The following is an 18,928-nucleotide window of genomic DNA, read 5'->3' on the forward strand; positions in this document are numbered from 1 at the left end:
GTTATGTTGAACGAATTACAAAAATAATTTAAATTTACAAAACTTTGCTATATGCTAAAGTTGTAGATTTTGAAATTCTAGGCAACTTTTGTGTTGATTACTTTTTTATTTGAAGACATTTTGGTGTCCAAATTGTAGGTACAATGGGTTGCATGTAAGCGTTTGTACTAACGAATCGCGAAAGCGTTTTGAATTTTAAAATTCATTCTATGATAAAGTTGGTTTTGAATTTTTTGATCAAATTCTATGTTGAGCAACTTTTGATTTTAATGTGTTTTGGTGTTCAAATTGTACGTATAATGTTACTCGTGTAGAAGTAACGGGTGGAATGGGCTATAGTTTGATTTAATTAAAATCTGAGGGTTTTTGTAAAAAATCTTGAGAGATGATAGGATGGCGGGTTGATTTGATATAAACTTAAGGTTTTCTTTGTAAATTTTCCTTAACCCTGATTATTGGACTGCGGGTTGATTTTGAGAAAGATTGAGGGTTTTTTCGCAAAAATTCCTGAGAGAGGAAGTTGGACCACGGGTTGATTTCTATAAAGTTTGAGAATTTTTTTTGCAAAATGATCAGGAAAAACAAGATCTAAGCCGTTCGTCTGGCCGATCCGTCGGCCGGGAACAGCGGGCGACGTGGCCACGCTGCCCGGCCAGGGAATCGGCCCACCTTTCGTGTTAAGGAGATATGAATATGTTGGTTTTATTATCTTTTGAGAAAAAAGGGATATGATGATGTCATATAAAAATTTCAAGCCTTTTTTGTTTAGATTGCTACTACGGATATAAAAGTAGGAAAATGTGCTTTCCTTTTACGAGTCAAAAGAGCTTTTATTCTCTTCTTTGTGGAACACCTTTTTATATCCGATAATTCACATAGAAAAAAATGCTTAGCCATGCAAGTAAAAGGTGCACAGTGATGAAAAGCTACAGTATTTTTTTTAAGGTCACGGATAGAGGACAGAATCACCCACCTGAATATTCATTGACTTGGCCCTGAGAAGCTACAGTATAATACCATATGTTAGGGAAGGAGCTAGGAGTCAAGTGCTAGTTTTTTTAAGGTGGTCTTTTGCAAAAATTGCCCTTATTTTGATGTCCAATTGTATGTTTGCCTCTGTTTTTTGAACTTTGCATGCTTGCTCCTATTTTTAGTCTTCCAATTCATGGTTGCTCATGTTTAATAAAAATAGGGGCAAACATGTAAAGTTCAAAAAATAGTGCCAAACATGCAAAATTAAAATAAAAAACAGGAGCAAACGTGAAATTAGACTTCAGAATAAGGGCAGCCTTGCAATTTCTCTTTTTTAGTGTTAGAAGTCGAACAATGTAATTTTGAATATTTGTCTAAGCTGAATCAATATTTTCATGCAGACACTCTCAACCTGAAAAAAAAAACAAAAAAAAACCTATCTATGATAGAGATAGTCAGATACGGTGTGGCATCCCTACTCACACATTTAACCATTGCCTTTCTACACTAGCTGCGACTAGTATGCCGGACCTTTTTACAACCTACTCCCTCTGTCCTAAAAAATAAATCATTCTAAAAATTTTAGGACAAATTAGCTAGAAGATAAAATGACCATACTTACTCCTATTTACTATCCATGTTCGACACTAATAGCAACAGAGGAGCCTTCTCTGCATCGACGTCATCAGCCTGCGATGGGTGATCATCATCGCCAGCGACGACAGCGAAAGTAGTGGCCTCGTTCGTCTTGGCCCACAGGACAATGTAACATGAGAAGGATCCCTGCCAGGCTGATCATCTTCGTCGTCCCCAGGACAGGGACAACCGACAGGATGGCGGAGCACACGGCGGTCTGCACGGGCCCGAACACGAACACGAACAGAGGCGGCCAGGCACCACATGTCTGGAACACGACGCAGGCCCCGCCCAGCACGCGGGAATTTTTTTTTATTTTAATCCTTTATAATCTAATATTTTATAAATAACTCGTACTGATCTAAATTTTCAAAAAATAGCCCTTTTAGTCGCACCAAGTTACGTGGCGTGACTCTCTGAAGAGTCACGTCACATGCTTTGGCGTGACCAAGCTGCCACGCTGACATACGCGCGATGCGGCAGATGACGTGGCAAGACGGAATCGCGCCACATGGTTTGTCGCGACTGAGTCGCGCCATGCGCCGTGGCGCGACTCAGCCGATTTTGACTCGGCCCACCGAGAAATCCTAGTCCAATTCCTCACTTCCCTATCTTCTATCTTGTGTCCAGGAGCACCCGGGGACCCGGCCGCCCGCCGCCCGCGACCCACCCAGCCGCTCGCCACCTGCGGCCGCCGGAGCACTGCAGCAAGCTCCCCTGCCTGCGGCCGGCGTTGCCGCCCGCCCTGCAGCCACCCCCCACCCGCGGCCTGGCGACCGGCCCCCGGCGTCCTGCACCCGCGCGCCCCCTGCGGACCGGCCGCCGGGGCCCTGCACGGCCCGCCCCCTACCGCTGCCATTGCGGAGCACTAGCCGCCACCATCCGCCGCCATTGCCGCCTCCGCTAGGGCCATTCGTGCCGCCGGATCCAGATCCGCCCCTGGTTCCTTCGATTACAGAGGTGAGTAAGAGGATTCTAGTTATTCCATCTCAAATTTCTAGTGCTCATGCTTGCTTATACCTACTACTTGCTAATAAATTATCAGAATATTGGTAGTTGCTACTATGGCTAAACCTTATTTTTCTCAATTTTCCAGTGCTCATTTTTCCCTCAATGAGTCTAGCCTACTATGCCTAAACCTATTTTTTCCCTGGGCCATTGCTATGCTTTGGAACTTTGAAAGGGCCAGGGTTGAGTCATGAGTGTGAACCTTTGAAACATTTATGAACCATGACCACAACATGCAACTACATTCAGAAACCAATGTTCATAGTACAAGTCTGATGAAACAAAGGGATTGCTTATTATATATTACTTTTTGTATGTAGATGGCACACCACCCGCGCTACCCTCTCCTGGAGATGTATTACGATGAGCGACACCGTGGCAAGATACAAGAAGAGCGTACGCAGGTGAACTTGTGTTCGTTTTTATTTTTGTCAAGTCATTAATTTGATTTTAGTTGATTATAAAGTTCATTGATATTTTTGTAGGTTTTGAAGCCTCTACGCCCCCGCCTTCACAAGCCTCTGCGGTGGGACGATAGGTACGCACCGTACCTAAAACGGGCTGGATTCCTCCCATTGGCGTGGCTAGTCAAGGAGGGCCTCCTCGGTATGGACAATGCAACTTTAACATCTCTGGTGGACCGGTGGAGGCCTGAGACACACACATTCCACCTTCCCAGCGGTGAGATGTCAATTACACTCCAAGATGTGGCAATGCTATTTGGGCTTCGTATAGATGGTAGAGCCGTAACTGGTAGCATCTGTCCAAATGGATGGAGAGAAAGAGTGGAGCTGTTGTTTGGAGTGCACCCACCCGAACCACCGGAAGACACAAAGGATAAGAAGCCTACGGGAGTGACCTCAGCTTGGTTGACACAACATTTTGGTACACCACCTGGAGCGGATGCTAATGGCGGGATGGTTGCTAGGTTCGCTCGGGCATGGCTATGACATTTGATCGCCGGGTTTCTATTTCCTGATTCGAGCGGGAACACAATCTCATGGATGTGGCTAGAACTAATTGGTCAAGACTGGGACAACATTGCCACTTTCAGCTGGGGGAATGCAACACTTGGGTGGTTGTACCGTCAGCTGTGTGATGCTTGTCGGCGGAGCAAAGATAGTGCAAATCTTGGTGGTTGTGCTTACCTATTGCAACTGTGGATGTGGGAGCGCCTTCCTGTTGGCGCCATGGAGCTCAGTTCGGGTGGGGAGTGAAGGAAAAAAGAAAGGGAGGTGGAGGAAGAGGCCGTCTAGCGGGTGGACCTATATTCAGCTGAGTCGCGCTACGGCACATGGCGCGACTCAGTCGCGCCAAAACATGTGGTGCGACTCCGCCTTGCCACATCATCCGCCGCATCGCGCGTGTGCCAGCGTGGCAGATTGGTCACGCCAAAACATGTGGCGTGACACTTCAGGGAGTCACGCCACGTAACTTGGCGCGATCAAAAGGGCTAGTTTTCGAAAATTTAGATCGGTACGTGTTATTTATAAAATATTAGATTAAAAAGGATTAAAATAAAAAAAAATTCCCAGCACGCCGCCCTGTTCCTCCGATCCATTGCAAACCACTCGTCTGGAGTCCAGGATCACCTGTGCAGGACGGCGGTGAAAGGGGCGCCCATGGCGGATGTGATGGAGCACATCTATCGTCAGCGGCGCCGGCCGGGAAGGAATTGAAGCTCGCGGGCCTGATCGATATGATCATCCATTCCAATCCGATCGAGGCAACGGCCATAAGCAGCAGCAGCAGCCGCCTGATTTGGAATAATCGCAGCGACATCCCGAGCTGATCGATGCCCGGTAACGGATCGGACGAGACAAGAGCAAGAGGGGGATGATCGCCAGATTCGGACACTAACCTTGATTGCAAGGCAAGCAAGCGCAGGCCTCGTCTCTCTCTCTCTCTCTCACGCGCTTGCTTCAAAGCAAAAGCAATCCAAGGCACGCGAGACATCAGTCAGAATCAGATGTACAAGCATACATCTCAAAAGATCTGCCACCGAGTACAATGGAACACCACAGTCCACAGGAGAACAAAGATTCGACATCTCAAACTTCGATCAGCCTATTTTACAAGCCACGTGCACATTCACAAACCACACGTGCAGTTTCCATTCTTCATAAAGGACATCTATCTACTCAGGTTCCTTTCTCCTTTCTGAGACTCAACAGATCTATACAAGCCAGATAAACCAGAACATATCAAGTAAATGTCACATATGTATGCCAGAGTACTCCTGCTAATGGGGCGGGACTTGATGGGTTTTTTGGGTGGGTTTTAATACGGGTACTATTGGATGGGTGGAAACGGGTGACACTATGAAATGGGTTGGGGCGGGTTGGGTTGACGACATAGACGGGTTGGGACGAGTTGGGGCGCTATGGTAGTAGATCGGCACGTAAGTCGCATATCATCTTCCATCGTGACTTCGGGTTGGGGCGGGTCGGGACATTGGGCCGACGGGGTGGGTCGGGGCAGGTGGTAGTTAAGACTCTTGAAATATGGGTAGGAGCGGATTTGGGGTGGGTTCAACCCCATTAGCAGGCGTATGCCAGAGTGAAATGATAAGGGCAAAAACTCTAGACAAGAGTTGCAACCATGTGTCAGCAAGGGTAACTGAATTTTATTTACATCTGCCTACCATTCTTCAATACAATATCATTCGGAGGAGTCCTTCACATGAACTGCTGTAGAATCATGCACTCTCAACTATGCATTACAACAGCAGTTTGTTAGCCTATACACATACCATTGCATATATATACCACTGCAAAAACTACATATCATTGTATTCCATCCATCCATCCATCCATCCTTCCTTGTGAGGGAAAAAGATAACGACAATAAGCATACCATAACAAACCACTGACTCATACTTCGTGGCAGGCTCACATATAAGTTAAAACTAGTAGAGTGCCCGTGCGTTGCCACGGCGGCATAAAATATTGACGCGGAATATATATATATATATATATATATATATATATATATATATATATACTAAATAACAATAAATAACAAGCATTGTTCTAATTTATGATTTTCAGAGGTGTATATGTCGACAGAAAGAACATAATTCTGTAATTCAAACATGCTACCAAAAACAGGGAAAGAACTTAGACCTAGAAAATACTATTTTCATGGCTACAAGCAACTTTAGTCTTAATATTCCTTGCACTGGCCAAGTATCTGTAATTTCTAGCTAGAGGAAAAGCCAAATCACCAGTATGGTCATCAAATCGGTGCGTGATTCCATGGACCAAATTCATTAATAATTATACCTTTCCATGCTTCAACTAATTTTTGAAAACCACATACATGCTGGTTACCTGACAATAGCTCAGTCTTAAACTGGTGTAAACTTCTGTTGAAATGAAATAAAGTGACAGCAGTTGTAGCATAATAGCTTCTCAAATTAAATCCTTCGATCACCACTCGAGGCCAATGGTTATTGGCTTATCTCAAACTGCACATGTTAAGGACAAGAATTGAACTCTATTCAAATCAGAATAAAGAGGGAGAGGGGGGATAACATGCTGCTCTGATATCATACAGGTAGTGATGAAGCATGTTTGAGCCAAAAAGAAAGTCCAAATATGTGAACATAGAGCAGTACTTTTAACACATTGGTACCACATAGGATATGAGTCACAAATCATGGATCTACTATTATATTTAGTAGTACTGGATGGCTGGCCAAAACTACCAATAGACAAACAAAATGACAGAAGTTATATGCTACGGTTCCATACATTGAGTGAATGGTCATCCTAAGAATTGAAGTTTTTTTATGTTCATGCGATTATGAGAACTAATCTATGCATACCAAGATATTCACCTAACTATGGAAAAAAGAGAAACAGCACAGCCTGAAATTAACAGTAATAGAAGAAATGATTTTCAGTAATCTATTAGAACAGCTGAAGAAATCAGAAAAGCAGCAGCACTCACCAATAGTGCAAGTGAGATATAGGCTGGTGAGCTTGTTGCACTTGAGGGCAAGGAGTTAAGCCTCAAATCCAGGTTGGGATGGTGACAACCTTCCAAAGCAAGAGCTTCGATGTCTAAAAAACCGATCACCTTGCAAAAACTACAGAGAATTAGTAAAAGCATATTCACCCTTGTATGTAGAATTAGTAAAAGCATATTCAACCACGCTGGCGCTCCGCCACTTGCGCCGCCGTTCTTGCCTCCGCCGCTTGCCCACGCCCATGCTTTACCTTTGTTGAATGGAACTGTAAGAAAAAGTTAAACAAACTTACAATTGTTGCACCTATAATTGTAGATAGTATTAGTTTTTTTGTTAAAAAAAAATCAGAGAGCTGTGTACGCACAAATCACATATTCATGGTGGGGCAACTTCAGTTTGAGATTTCATCAGAAGTAGCAATCAATAAAAATAGCTTAAGTAGGATATGTACAGAGCAATCATGAGCCGTAGTTGATTCACCATGCTTGGCATATGTTTTTCCATTCTAATTGTCAGTTACCTAATTATGATGAAAGACCCTATAGATCATCAAGCTAAGGTCCAGCGTGACAAGTGAACTCATCAGGCTCGCTCTGTGGCACCATCGATCTTGTGCTGAAAAATGAAGACTTCGATCTTGTGCTGGAAAATGAAGACTGCTAGAAGAAAAATTCATCGGTGTTAGAAAAAAGCAGTAAGGCTGAAACTGAATCTGAAGTTCGCTCTGAAAGAGGCAACTGAAAAATGATAACCATAAACACAGAACAGAGATATATTTTCAGTGCCAGCCACCCAGCGATTGATTACAAACACCCTTTTATTTGTGCATCTAGACATGTTGTATCATCTGGTAGGATGCTAAGGATTGATTAATTGAAGATATGGCTGGGGCATACCTCGGGGCTATTATACGAATCCTCTTTTCTGCAATAGTTGTGGGCAAAATATGAGGGAGATAAGAGAGGAAGAATAAATCCAAAATATGATACCTAGGAGAAAGGCGGGGCGACAGTCGGCGGTGTTGTGCTATTTGGCCGCACGAGCCAGAAGAGATGGTCGGTGGTCGTGCTGCTCCCCTATTCTTCTTCTCCCCCTTCAGACCTTGTTGTGTCAACGAGGTAGAACAAAGAGTGGAGGCTCACCGACAGTGAGGACTTGTGGGCGATGGGGTCATGGTAGTCACGACGGCTGGGAGGGAGAGGCGCAGCCATGCGGAGACGATGAGTGCAGCCGCGCTGTCGTGGTAGAATCGGCGACGGGGATCTGATAACGCTCGTGGATGGGGGAGCGGAAGTGAGTGGGTCGACAGGTCGAGTTTGGAGGCAGGTGGCGGCGTGCAAGGATGTGAGCGTACGCCGATGGGCCTATATCGGCGGGATTCGAGGACGAGGGTACGGAGGAGTAACCGGGGGCGGCGCCGGAGTCGGGAGGCGACGGCCGACGGGGCGCACCAGTAGCGTAGGGCGTCGGCGGGGGAGGCGGAATACTGGAAGTCTGGAGCACGGCGGAGGGGGCGGCGGCGCGAGACGGACGTCGTGGTGGCGGCGCTGGAGGGAGGGGGCGGAGGGCGAGGCGGGCGACACCGGCGCGGAGGCGGACAACGCTGCAACGCGGGCGAGCGCGATGGTGGCGTGGGCGAGGGCCAGGCGGCGGCAGGGGATCTAGGATCGGTTTCCTTTTCTTCGAGGAACCGAACAAGGTCATCGGGAGGTAGGTTTCTTTTGTTTCCATGATAGAACGTGCGGATGGGTGGGGGCTGGAGCGGTTTTTGTCAGAGGCGGACCGCTCGAGCGAGTCGGACGGGTGACGCACGAACCACTCACGCTTTAAAGGAGTAGAGATAGGGAAAACTGAAGGGGCAAAGAATCACATGTGCATAAACTAGCCGGCCATCTACATGATGAGCGAAACCAGCCTAAGGTGGTTAGGGCATTACCAAGAGCTATGTACACATGCAAAACTACAACATGCGGCTAGCATCCAGCATGCTGCCACGCTACAGAGTGACTCCAAAGCCTCGGGTGCTCGCAGAGGGGACCTTCTCTCATTTGCTCGTTATCCTGCATTGTGATCGGTAAACTTAGCAAAAGAAGAAGATACTCTGGAGGAGAAATGAAGTTGAGAAAGAGAATGCTTAGAATTACATGAAGGGAAGATGAATGGTGTGAGAAGAGCCAGTATCTTGGTCCATGTTTGAGCCATGTGAAGAAAGCAACCTCCTCTGCAACAGAGAGGGGCCCAATAGGTAAGAATCCAAGGAGAACAACATTTACTGGGGAAGTTTGACGGGCGTGTAAGTATATGCGCGTCACTAATCATGGGTTATGTTATTAGCACCTCCAACAAGGAGGCATTTTACCACTTCTAGCGGAGGTTTTCCAACCTGCGGGCTGACTGTAACCACATCCACAGCAAAGACACAGAACTTTACAGTGTTCAATTTATTGTACAGGATGGAGTGAAACACCAGATTTTATTAATGAAGCTCATGACAGTGAGAAAGAAAATGACTTAATTCTAGCATTCCAACAGATTAACTGAATTGACTAGGATTATGGAGTACTAAATACTAATCAGATTGTGGGATTATAAATGAATTCCACAGCAGTACTGGATTGTAGATAAAACATGTGTTATATGGCAGTTTAACTAGAAACACTATGAAAGTCAGGTCAAAAGGAAATTGAGTTTAAAGGAACAGGTGCTTACATGTTCCTCGAAGTTTGGGCTAGTTAGATTGATTGAAAGATTTTTCATCAGCAACAAACCTGGAGATAGAAATCGTCACATACGACACTTTCCATTGGAGAAATGACAAAAAAAAAAACGATGAAGGTACATGTCAAGTAGAAGAAACTGATTGCAAAGTGAAAATGCAATGCACAGTGATTCAGGACAAGTCTATGCAAGCCCGATAAGTTGATGAAAACAGCAAAACCTATCAACTGCAGTACTTTATTTTCCTATGAAGCGTAATGAGAAAGAGGTAAAGATTTTGGCTTCAGCAGGTATATACAAGAGGCGGAAGCATAAAAAGTGCTAGTGCAGTCCAAAAGATCTGCCAAACATTCTTTGTTTGTGGTTATCAGTTTGCTATTTGTTTTCTTGAAATTATACATGGTGTACTAGCATGTTCATGTTAAAATGAACAAGCTGGAATGGACTACATTACACCGGGCAGCATACCAATGTGTTCGCGAATTTCAGGCTGTGGTTAAAAAAATCCTCTCGCCGGTCCCGTGTGCCAAAGCACTGGTTAAGAGCCGGCCCAGGTCGGCCTGAGGACCGTGTAGGGCCCAGGCACCCAGGGGTTACGGTTCCCAGTGTCAGGGCGGGGCTGGGGTTCGGGGATTTTCTCGGTCGGGGAAGCCGAGGCTTCTTCTTAGCTTAATACCGGTGGGGCAGTCTTTCCCCACCCGGCCGAGTTAGATATACCATTTGCACTAAACAGCCCCTTTTCTAGAAAAAAGAAATATACTGCCAGAATGGTGGTTTTACAAGCAGCTTGAAGACTATTCGCATTATAATCTGTAGACAGGTCTTCGTTTAATACATAAAACAAAGATTAAGTTTTTTGTTGCTGTCCATGTAGAAAGATAGATTTATACAAATAAGACTATCAAAGTATGAGGTTCATGCCTGCAAGCAGGAGTAACAAAAGGACATATGGATTACCTAATTAACTTTAAGCTGGGAGAAGGAAATACCGTTTCAGCATCAATAGGATCCATTTCCTTCAACTTTTGCAAATGTCCTTTTGTCTCTGGATCAAATATGCTTCCAAGGAAGCTGTATACACGAGCAAAGTCTGGCATGGCTGCAAGTTCCACAAGATTGTGCGAGAGGAGAAAAAACTGAGAATATGTCTGAAGAAGATGGGACACAAATGACACAACCACAGTCAATAATATTAATGCCACCAGAGGGAAATATGGAAGCAGGAGGTAGGGATCCCATTTGCAATAAGGTCATATGAGCCTTTATCAACCAAGCATCAAAGCATTAAGATCACATGTATAATTTGAAGGACACAATTAAGGTTATGGAATACAGACAGAAGATGAATCTAACATAGAAAATGTTCGCTAAAGCAAACAGAGCATGAAGACAGTTATCATCGACAGGTAATGTAACAGTGATGTAGACGAATCTATAAGACTACAATATAGCCATCTACTGAGGGCAGCAACGAAAACATTGTATTTGAATTCAACAAACTTTGTTGGAGGAGAATGAAGACAACATAAACAATTGTTACAAGTTAAACTAAGTCCATATCTATCTGAACCTAAACAATGATAACTAGCATAATCTTTAGATGATACTAGAGTTTGAAGGTATCCATGAAGAGAAGTAACTAGCTAAAGTTCATTTCATTTAACACAAGAAAGTAGGAACTAGATTGCTTGCCATGGATTATCATATATCAAATTATATTAATCCAACTAATCATGGGGGAAAGAATAGAAAACGATTTGCACAAATAACATGTTGAAGTGTGTCCCAGATAATAACCAGAGTAATGTTAGGAAGTTAGTATCAGCAAAACATTTCTAGGGACACAGTTGAAAAAGAAGCCCACCTCGCAGTGATGGAAGCATAATGTCTTGCTCTGTAGCTTCCGAAGTTGGCCAAGTTCCAGATTGGCTACCTATGCTACTAGAGTAATTATTTGTTGCACCCGAACCTGTAGCATCTGTGATAAGTAAGTACCTCCTTGCAAGAAATTGGTTAGAAATGGAGCTCACAACAACAGAACATAAGAAACCTTGTGTATGCCTCGGACTTAAATGTTGAACAGGATCATTCTCCCAAGAGGGAAAAGCATCATTTGCACTCAAGTCCATAGCAACAGTAGCTGTATCCATAGATGTACCACAGCCTTGCTCCATTATATGAGAAGCTTGTTGCGGTAAGACAACTTGAAGTGCTGCATGAGCCCCCAATGTTTATTTTAGATATATTTGCTAAAATATAGATTTCATGACAGTCAGATGCAGAATCAAAGAAAAAAACCAAACCTTTTTTTGACGCTTTGTGTGGATATGGATGAGCAGCCTTACGTTTTGGCCTAGGACGGGGCAAATGTTTGCCTGTTCCATTCTTTTGAACCTTCAAAAAGTACTTCTGCGCATGACTCCTGATCTGTTAAAGGAACTGTTATTTAGATGATGCACAGCCCGTCAGATACATCATGACAAAAAGCAGCAACCGGTTTAATTTTTAAAGTAGCAAGTTGATGGTGGGTGATTTATGACATAACCTTGTTGAAAGAACAAGTAGCAAAACGTCAAAACAAAGTTGTTGGAGAAAATATGAGGTAGTGAAATGATCGAGTTTCTCGGACTCCCAATAGCATAGGACTTCTATACGACTAGTTCAGCCACTAAAGTTTTAAATTTATAATCTTTGCAGCATATAAAAGTAGGATGGCCAGGGAGAGAAAAAACATGAATTTTAATGTTGCTGGCATGATCCCTTATCCTATGTTGCTACAAAGAAAATGTATGTATCTCACCTAAAACTGTGTGTGTAACTTGCCTAAAATAGTGTGTCCAACTAAACAGGAAACAATGGCACAAGTTTTAGGCTGGAGAACGGATTTGAACTATACCTGTATTACTGTCTTTGAGCCAACATACGCTTCAATCTTTTTCCAATCACGATCAAACCTGTTAGAGAAGAAGAAAGAAGGAAATATGTAACAAAGCTTTCTGCAGGTGTCACATGAGCCATTCTAGAAGGCAAGGAGTGCGGAAAAGAAGTTGTTGTTCCGATTATTTATACAAAAAAAAGTTAAGTGCAGGTAACACGGATGGCTCATTAAGCAAGCTGCAGGAAGCTGCGATCTAATATCAGGCGAGCTAGATCTGGGTAGGATCCTGACGAAGGAGACGAAGGATGGGATGGGACATGGGAGGAGAGAGGGAGACTGACAGCTGCAGCGCCTCGAGGAACTTGTCGTGCTCGGGTTCGGTCCAGCTCTCGCGCGACTTGGTGATGGTGTAGGGCTTTCGCACCCTCCTGGGCCCCTCGTCGTCGTCGTCCCCCAGCGGCAGGCGCATCGGGCGCGCCTCCTCCTCCTCCTTGCCCGGGGCCGTCGGGGAATCGAGAGGGTGCGGCGTCGTGGTCATGGACACCACGAGGGGGGGATCTAGGGTCGGCGTGGTCCGGTGCTGGCGCTCTGCCTGCTGCAAATGGAGGTCGCGGGGCTAGCACCACTAGCAGAGCTGAGAGCCTTCCTACTGGGTCAGGGCACTGGCCTGTTCATTTTCAAATCGAAATTTTCTCAAATCCGAAACCAATTTCAAATCCCAACACATTATGAATGAGCGGACTGACTGAGAGTGAGACCTCCCAAAAAGAAAAAGAAAAATGCTTTCAAAAAAAAAAGAAAAACAAAAAGGAGAAACCCTAGGGAAGCCGCCCGATGGCGTTCCTGCCCCTCCCCCCGCCGGTCCCGGCCCGCTCCGCCGCCACGCCGGCCGTCTCCGCGCGCCACCACGGGGGGCGCACGGCCCCGGAGCTCTCGGGCCCCACCCCGCGGGTCGTCGTTGTCACGTCCGGCAAGGGCGGCGTCGGCAAGACCACCACCGCCGCCAACCTCGCCGCCTCCCTCGCGCGCCTCTCCCTCCCCGCCGTCGCCGTCGACGCCGACGCCGGCCTCCGCAACCTCGACCTCCTGCTCGGCCTCGAGAACCGCGTCCACCTCACCGCCGCCGACGTCCTCGCCGGGGACTGCCGCCTCGACCAGGCGCTCGTCCGACACCGCGCGCTGCAGGACCTGCACCTCCTCTGCCTCTCCAAGCCGCGCTCCAAGCTGCCGCTCGCCTTCGGATCCAAGACCCTCACCTGGGTCGCCGACGCGCTACGCCGCGCGCCCAACCCGCCAGCATTCATCCTCATCGACTGCCCCGCAGGTAGGTAACCCTCGAACCGCCAGCATTCTATTTCTCTCAATCTTGCATTGCTCCCATCCAACCCCAATTGTAGCGCAGATCCCCAATTGTTATGTATTATCTGGACCCAATGAATTATCGGAGGAACCGCATTTGTTACTGTCAGATGCCACAGATTAAGAATTCAAAGCCTGGATTGAATGCGCTTCACATCATCTCCGTGATTCTAATCCATTCTTAGCCTGGAATGTTCCGATTCGTCAAATTTGGACCCATAATAAATGTGTAATAATTTTCCAAAACTGTTTTTGTTATCCATTTACAAACAAGTCCAAGATGCTAATCCAAAAATGCGGTATCCTAGTTACATCTCTGAACTGTGGCATACAAAGCATTGTTTAATATCCAAGATGACACAAAATTCAGGGTGCAAATTTCATCTTGACTGATTGCCTCTGGGGTCTTTAACTGTGGCTGCAGTGCATCCTTAAGCACTCTCGCATTTATTCCAGTGCTACATATATTGCAGTCAGATGGACCTAATGAACTGTTAGATAAACAGTAATTTTATACCATATATGCCACGCAGCTGCCTGACATGGTGTTGCACCTTTTCCTGCCTTAAACAAGTCATGACTTTGAATTTAGTTATATGCATCTAGTTCTGTTATGTAAAGCTTATTTCCGTATGCCTTGTAGGTGTTGATGCTGGGTTTGTCACTGCGATTGCCCCTGCGGAAGAGGCGGTGCTTGTTACTACCCCTGACATTACGGCTCTCCGTGATGCTGACCGTGTCGCGGGGCTATTGGAGTGCGACGGCATCAAAGACATCAAGATCATTGTGAACCGAGTGCGACCTGACCTGGTGAAGGGGGAAGACATGATGTCAGCGCTTGATGTGCAAGAAATGCTCGGGTTGCCCTTGCTAGGTGTGGTGCCAGAGGACGCGGAGGTGATCCGCAGTACGAATAGGGGTGTGCCACTTGTTCTCAACGACCCGCCTACACCGGCTGGCCTTGCTCTGGAGCAGGCCACCTGGCGATTGGTAGAAAGAGATGCGATGACAGCAGTCATGGTTGAGGAGCAGGAGAGGCCCAAGAAGAAAGGTGGCTTCTTTTCATTCTTCAGTAGTTGAGTCTGAGTTCGGTCGTGGACTTTAGACTGTAGATGGTGTATAGGCTCGCAATCTGGAGTTTCCAATTATTTTCCTTTTTGGTTTTGGTTTGTTTCTAGTGTTGTGATTCGTTGTTTGTGATGGAGCAGAAGAAATATGTGTAGTTTCTGGATTGATGTTCTATTATCGGAGGATCTATTCTGCTTTTACGTTTGCTTCATTTTTGCTGTGCTGGTTTGAGACTTGTAGGATAATCACAGGTGTATGAACACCATGAGGATCTTTAACTGTATGTATTTGTTGCAAATGTAATGCGTACAGCGAGATGACGTTAGGGATGGTAATGGATTATTGCGCTAATGGCTCCTTCGCAATCCAGTTTAATCCTTAATCATCTTCAACTCAAACGTATATAAAATATGAGCATAACACTTTTTGAGCCTGATTCTTAAATTTTTAGGTTAAATGTTTAAACTTTTACCACCTTAGATGATGCGGATGGCAAAGCCGGTGTCCATGACTGCATCAGGAGAAAACCCTGGGAAGAACAGCAAATATCACCAGCATGTAGGTTTTAGCAGGTAGGACCAGAATGAAGGTGTCAGCATCCAACATTTTTTTAATGCATTATAACAATAGTATGTTTAATTTTTCTAGATAATATATCTAGACATAGTATATATGGGAGTATAAAGTATACATAATAAGCTTGATTTTTTTTTAATTTTAATACAAATTTTTAACGTAATTACAAAATAATACTTCAGATCACAGAAATTTCAAAAATATATCCCTATCGTCTACCCAGTGGACGAAATTTAAATTTCGTCTACCCACTGGACGAAATCTAGTAATTCCGTCTACGAACAGACGAAATATATATTTGCATGACAAAATCTATATATTTCTGGATGAAATATAGATTTCGTCCGCCCACTCGATGAAATATGTATTTCGTCCTATGACTGCACAAAATTTAGACAAAATTGCATGCGGGGGCAGTGGAGCGCCTGTGTGGACGGGCATGATGGGCTGTATGATTCGCTTGTTTTTGCCTTGCATGCAAATAGTCCACCTGCTGGCTCCAAGCCACCTCGTTGGAGGAGAGATGAGTAGCTGTGCACGTGTTCACATAAAGGAACAGGCAGTAGCGCTTAAGAGATGAGTAGCTGTGCACAGGAACAGGCAGCCTTTGACTCATCGTTAAGAGATGAGTAGCTGTGCACGTGTTAAGATAAAGGAACAGGCAGCAGCGCTGGGAGAGCACCACATAAGGCATGCAGCGAGCTCAAGTGCCTAGTAGACCAGCAGGGAAATCATTACGTGCAAGACAAAAACAAGCGAATCATACGGCCCATCATGCCCGCCCACACAGGCGCTCCACTGCCCGGCATGCAATTTTGTCGGCTAAATTTCGTCCGGTCATGGGACGAAATATTGATTTTGTCTAGTGGGGGGACGAAATCTATATTTCGTCCATAAATATATAGATTCCGTCTACCGAAATCACTAGATTTCGTCTACCGAACAGACGAAATCACTAGATTTCGTCCAGTGGATAGACGAAATTTAAATTTCGTCCACTGGGTAGACGATAGGGATATATTTTTGAAATTTCTGTGATCTGAAGTATTATTTTGTAATTACGTTAAAAATTTGTATTAAAATTAAAAAATTCTAATAAGCTCTATATATCTAAAAAGACAAATCAATCTGTATAAGAGTATAAAGTAATTCTGCAGCTTTATTTGTTGAGTAGTTTTTTTTTCCAACCCAAAGCCTTTTAGACTTTCAGAGCTTATTACAGTTTTCATAAGTTTTGCAGGAAGAATTTTTTTTTTTTGGGTTGGGGGGCACCTCTACATCTTGCACGTATAGATGTACAATTAGGAATTACACTGAAGTACTGCACTGAGGATTTGTTGAGTTGCAAAATTCAAAATTCCAAAACTATCCCCTCAAAAGAGAATCTTACATGCATGGAGTATTAAATCTAGACGAAATAAAAAAAATGAATTGCATAGTTTGCTTGTAAATGCGAGACGAATCTAATGAGCCTAATTAGGCTATGATTTAGATACTAAATTGCTACAGTACATATATGCTAATGACAAATTAATTAATTTTAATAAATTTATCTCATAGTTTATAGACAAATTTTATAATTAATTTTGCAATTAGTCTATATTTAATACATCAAATATGCAAAGATTCTGTTTCAAAAACTTTAGGTGCACAGGCTCGAGTCACGCGGCACGGAGTAAACGGTACAGTATGTACTGACAGCTGCGGCACGGGCTGTGTTTAGATGGAGTGAAAAAGGGTGCGAAAAGTCACATCACACACTGTAGCACACTGTAGCACGTTTCGTTTGTTTGTGGTAAATATTGTCCTACCATGACCTAACTAGGCTCAAAAGATTCATCTCGCAACGTACATCAAAACTATGCAATTAGTTTTTTTTATTTACCTACATTTAGTACTCCATGCATGAGTCATTTGCTATATTTAATGTTTCGATGTGATGGAGATGTGATGGAAAGTTTGGATTTTGGGGTGGTTTTTCAGGGATCTAAACACACCCACGGAGTAAACGGTACAGTATGTACTGACAGCTGCAACTTCCTAGAAATCACATGGAAATTTCCTTTTCATCCTAGGCTGTGTTTAGATGAGATGAAAAGAGGGAGAAAAAGTCACATCAGTCATTGTAGCACACTGTAGCACTTTTCGTTTGTTTGTGGTAAATATTGTCCTACTATGACCTAACTAGGCTCAAAAGATTCGTCTCGCAACGTACATCAAAACTATGCAATTAGTTTTTTTTATTTTATTACATTTAGTACTCCATGCATGGATTATTTGCTATATTTAATGTTTCGATATGATAGGAGATGTGATGGAAAGTTTGGAAATTTGGTGGGAACTAAACACACCCCTACTCTCTTCGCTGCAGCTTTCTGGCATGAACAACAAAAGGAAAAGGCCGAGCATGGGAACGTACGGCAGCTGAGTCAGCACGTACATGCCGAGTCAAGCAGGTACTCTGTCCATTGGAACTACGGCTTCGCTGTGTTCGCTCGAGTGCGTGGCTGGTGGTTGATGTTGATTTGTTATAAGAAAACATTACTGCTGACTGACTGGTAGCTGGTGGCTGGTGTTGATTTAGCATGAGAAAACAGTACTATTGGCTGGTTGGTTGACAAGCTAAGCGAAAACATCCCAAAATTTTATATCCAAAAATATCACATCGAATGTTTGGACACATACATGAAGTATTAAATAAAATCTATTTATAAATTTTTTTACACGGATGGGTTATAAATCGCGAGATGAATCTAACGAGCCTATTTAATCCATGATTTGCAACAGTAATGTTATGGTAATCATCCGCTAATTATAGATTAATTATATATTAATTAGGCCCATTAGATTCATTTTGCGATTTACAACCCATCCGTGCAAAAAAGTTTTTTAAATAGATTTTATTTAATACTCCAAATTTGTAAGATTCTCTTTCAATTTTTTTTGTCAAAATGATCTAAACACACTCTATATAAATAAAGACTAGATTTAACCCTGTGGGGTTATTAGGTCAAGTACGTAGTTAACAAAATCTAGCTTACATACATATGTGTTTAGTTCCTAAAATAAAAATTTTCATCCATCACATTAAAGAGAATCTTACATGAATAAAGTATTACATGTAGACGATAAAAATAACTTATTACACGGATGTGCTGTAAAATTGCGAGACGAATATTTAATGAGCCTTCTTAATTCATAATTTGCAACAGTGATGCTACATTAATTATCTTTTAATCATATATTAATTATCCTCTTACTGCCCTCATTAGATTCGTCCCGCGATTTACTATCCATCGGTGTAATAAGTTTTATATTTAGTCTATATTTAATACTCTAAATTTGTGTTATACAAGTTTCGAAAAAATTTTGTCCAAAATTTTTTGCAACTAAACAGGCCCAGTTTGGTTATTTGAAAATGACCTACTCCTTTCGTCCTGGAATTTCGGGCGCCATGACAAAATACGCACGCACCTCTCATTAGTGCCCTGTTTAATTAATTAATTGTTTAATTTTTGGCTGACTATTCAGCTGCCGCACCAAAACTAAGGAGATTAACATATCTTTAGAATGTCTTATATTTAAGTATAAATTTTAAACTTTGTAATATCTTACATTCGAGAATAGAGGAGTATATCATGTCCCTATATATATATATATGTTATTGTGAGCCCTGAGCTTTCTAGAGAGCTCTAGCCACACGTATCAGCTGGTCCAACTGAACCAGCTCCCCCAGCCCA

General features: G+C 43.7%; 2 protein-coding genes across 17 annotated transcripts; one reads left to right on the top strand and one right to left on the bottom strand.

Moving 5' to 3' along the window:
• Positions 1-5,220: 5,220 nt before the first annotated feature.
• Positions 5,221-12,869, bottom strand: LOC120702338 (protein REVEILLE 6-like). 16 transcript variants are annotated; one of them, XR_005686350.1, is made up of 10 exons: positions 12,527-12,869; positions 12,204-12,261; positions 11,611-11,734; positions 11,358-11,519; positions 11,172-11,285; positions 10,294-10,406; positions 9,299-9,355; positions 8,734-8,810; positions 8,526-8,649; positions 5,221-5,437 (listed from the first exon to the last, which is right to left on the bottom strand). XR_005686350.1 is itself a non-coding variant. In XM_039986093.1 (9 exons), exons 1-8 carry the CDS (start codon positions 12,721-12,723, stop codon positions 7,144-7,146), a joined length of 927 nt encoding a protein of 308 aa, XP_039842027.1. In that variant the 5' UTR covers positions 12,724-12,869; the 3' UTR covers positions 5,644-6,854; positions 7,110-7,143. The 16 variants fall into 16 exon arrangements, 9 of the variants coding, with proteins under 9 accessions (XP_039842027.1, XP_039842032.1, XP_039842030.1 ...); XR_005686348.1 differs by lacking the exons at positions 5,221-5,437; positions 8,526-8,649; positions 8,734-8,810 and adding exons at positions 5,644-6,085; positions 6,571-6,854; positions 7,110-7,245; XR_005686349.1 differs by lacking the exon at positions 5,221-5,437 and adding an exon at positions 5,644-7,245.
• Positions 12,870-12,945: 76 nt separating this feature from the next.
• Positions 12,946-14,823, top strand: LOC120702339 (putative septum site-determining protein minD homolog, chloroplastic). The gene is made up of 2 exons (XM_039986102.1): positions 12,946-13,509; positions 14,188-14,823. Exons 1-2 carry the CDS (start codon positions 13,020-13,022, stop codon positions 14,622-14,624), a joined length of 927 nt encoding a protein of 308 aa, XP_039842036.1. The 5' UTR covers positions 12,946-13,019; the 3' UTR covers positions 14,625-14,823.
• Positions 14,824-18,928: the final 4,105 nt, after the last annotated feature.

The sequence above is a fragment of the Panicum virgatum genome, chromosome 4K, assembly GCF_016808335.1.
Source record: "Panicum virgatum strain AP13 chromosome 4K, P.virgatum_v5, whole genome shotgun sequence".
Classification (NCBI taxonomy): Eukaryota; Viridiplantae; Streptophyta; class Magnoliopsida; order Poales; family Poaceae; genus Panicum; species Panicum virgatum.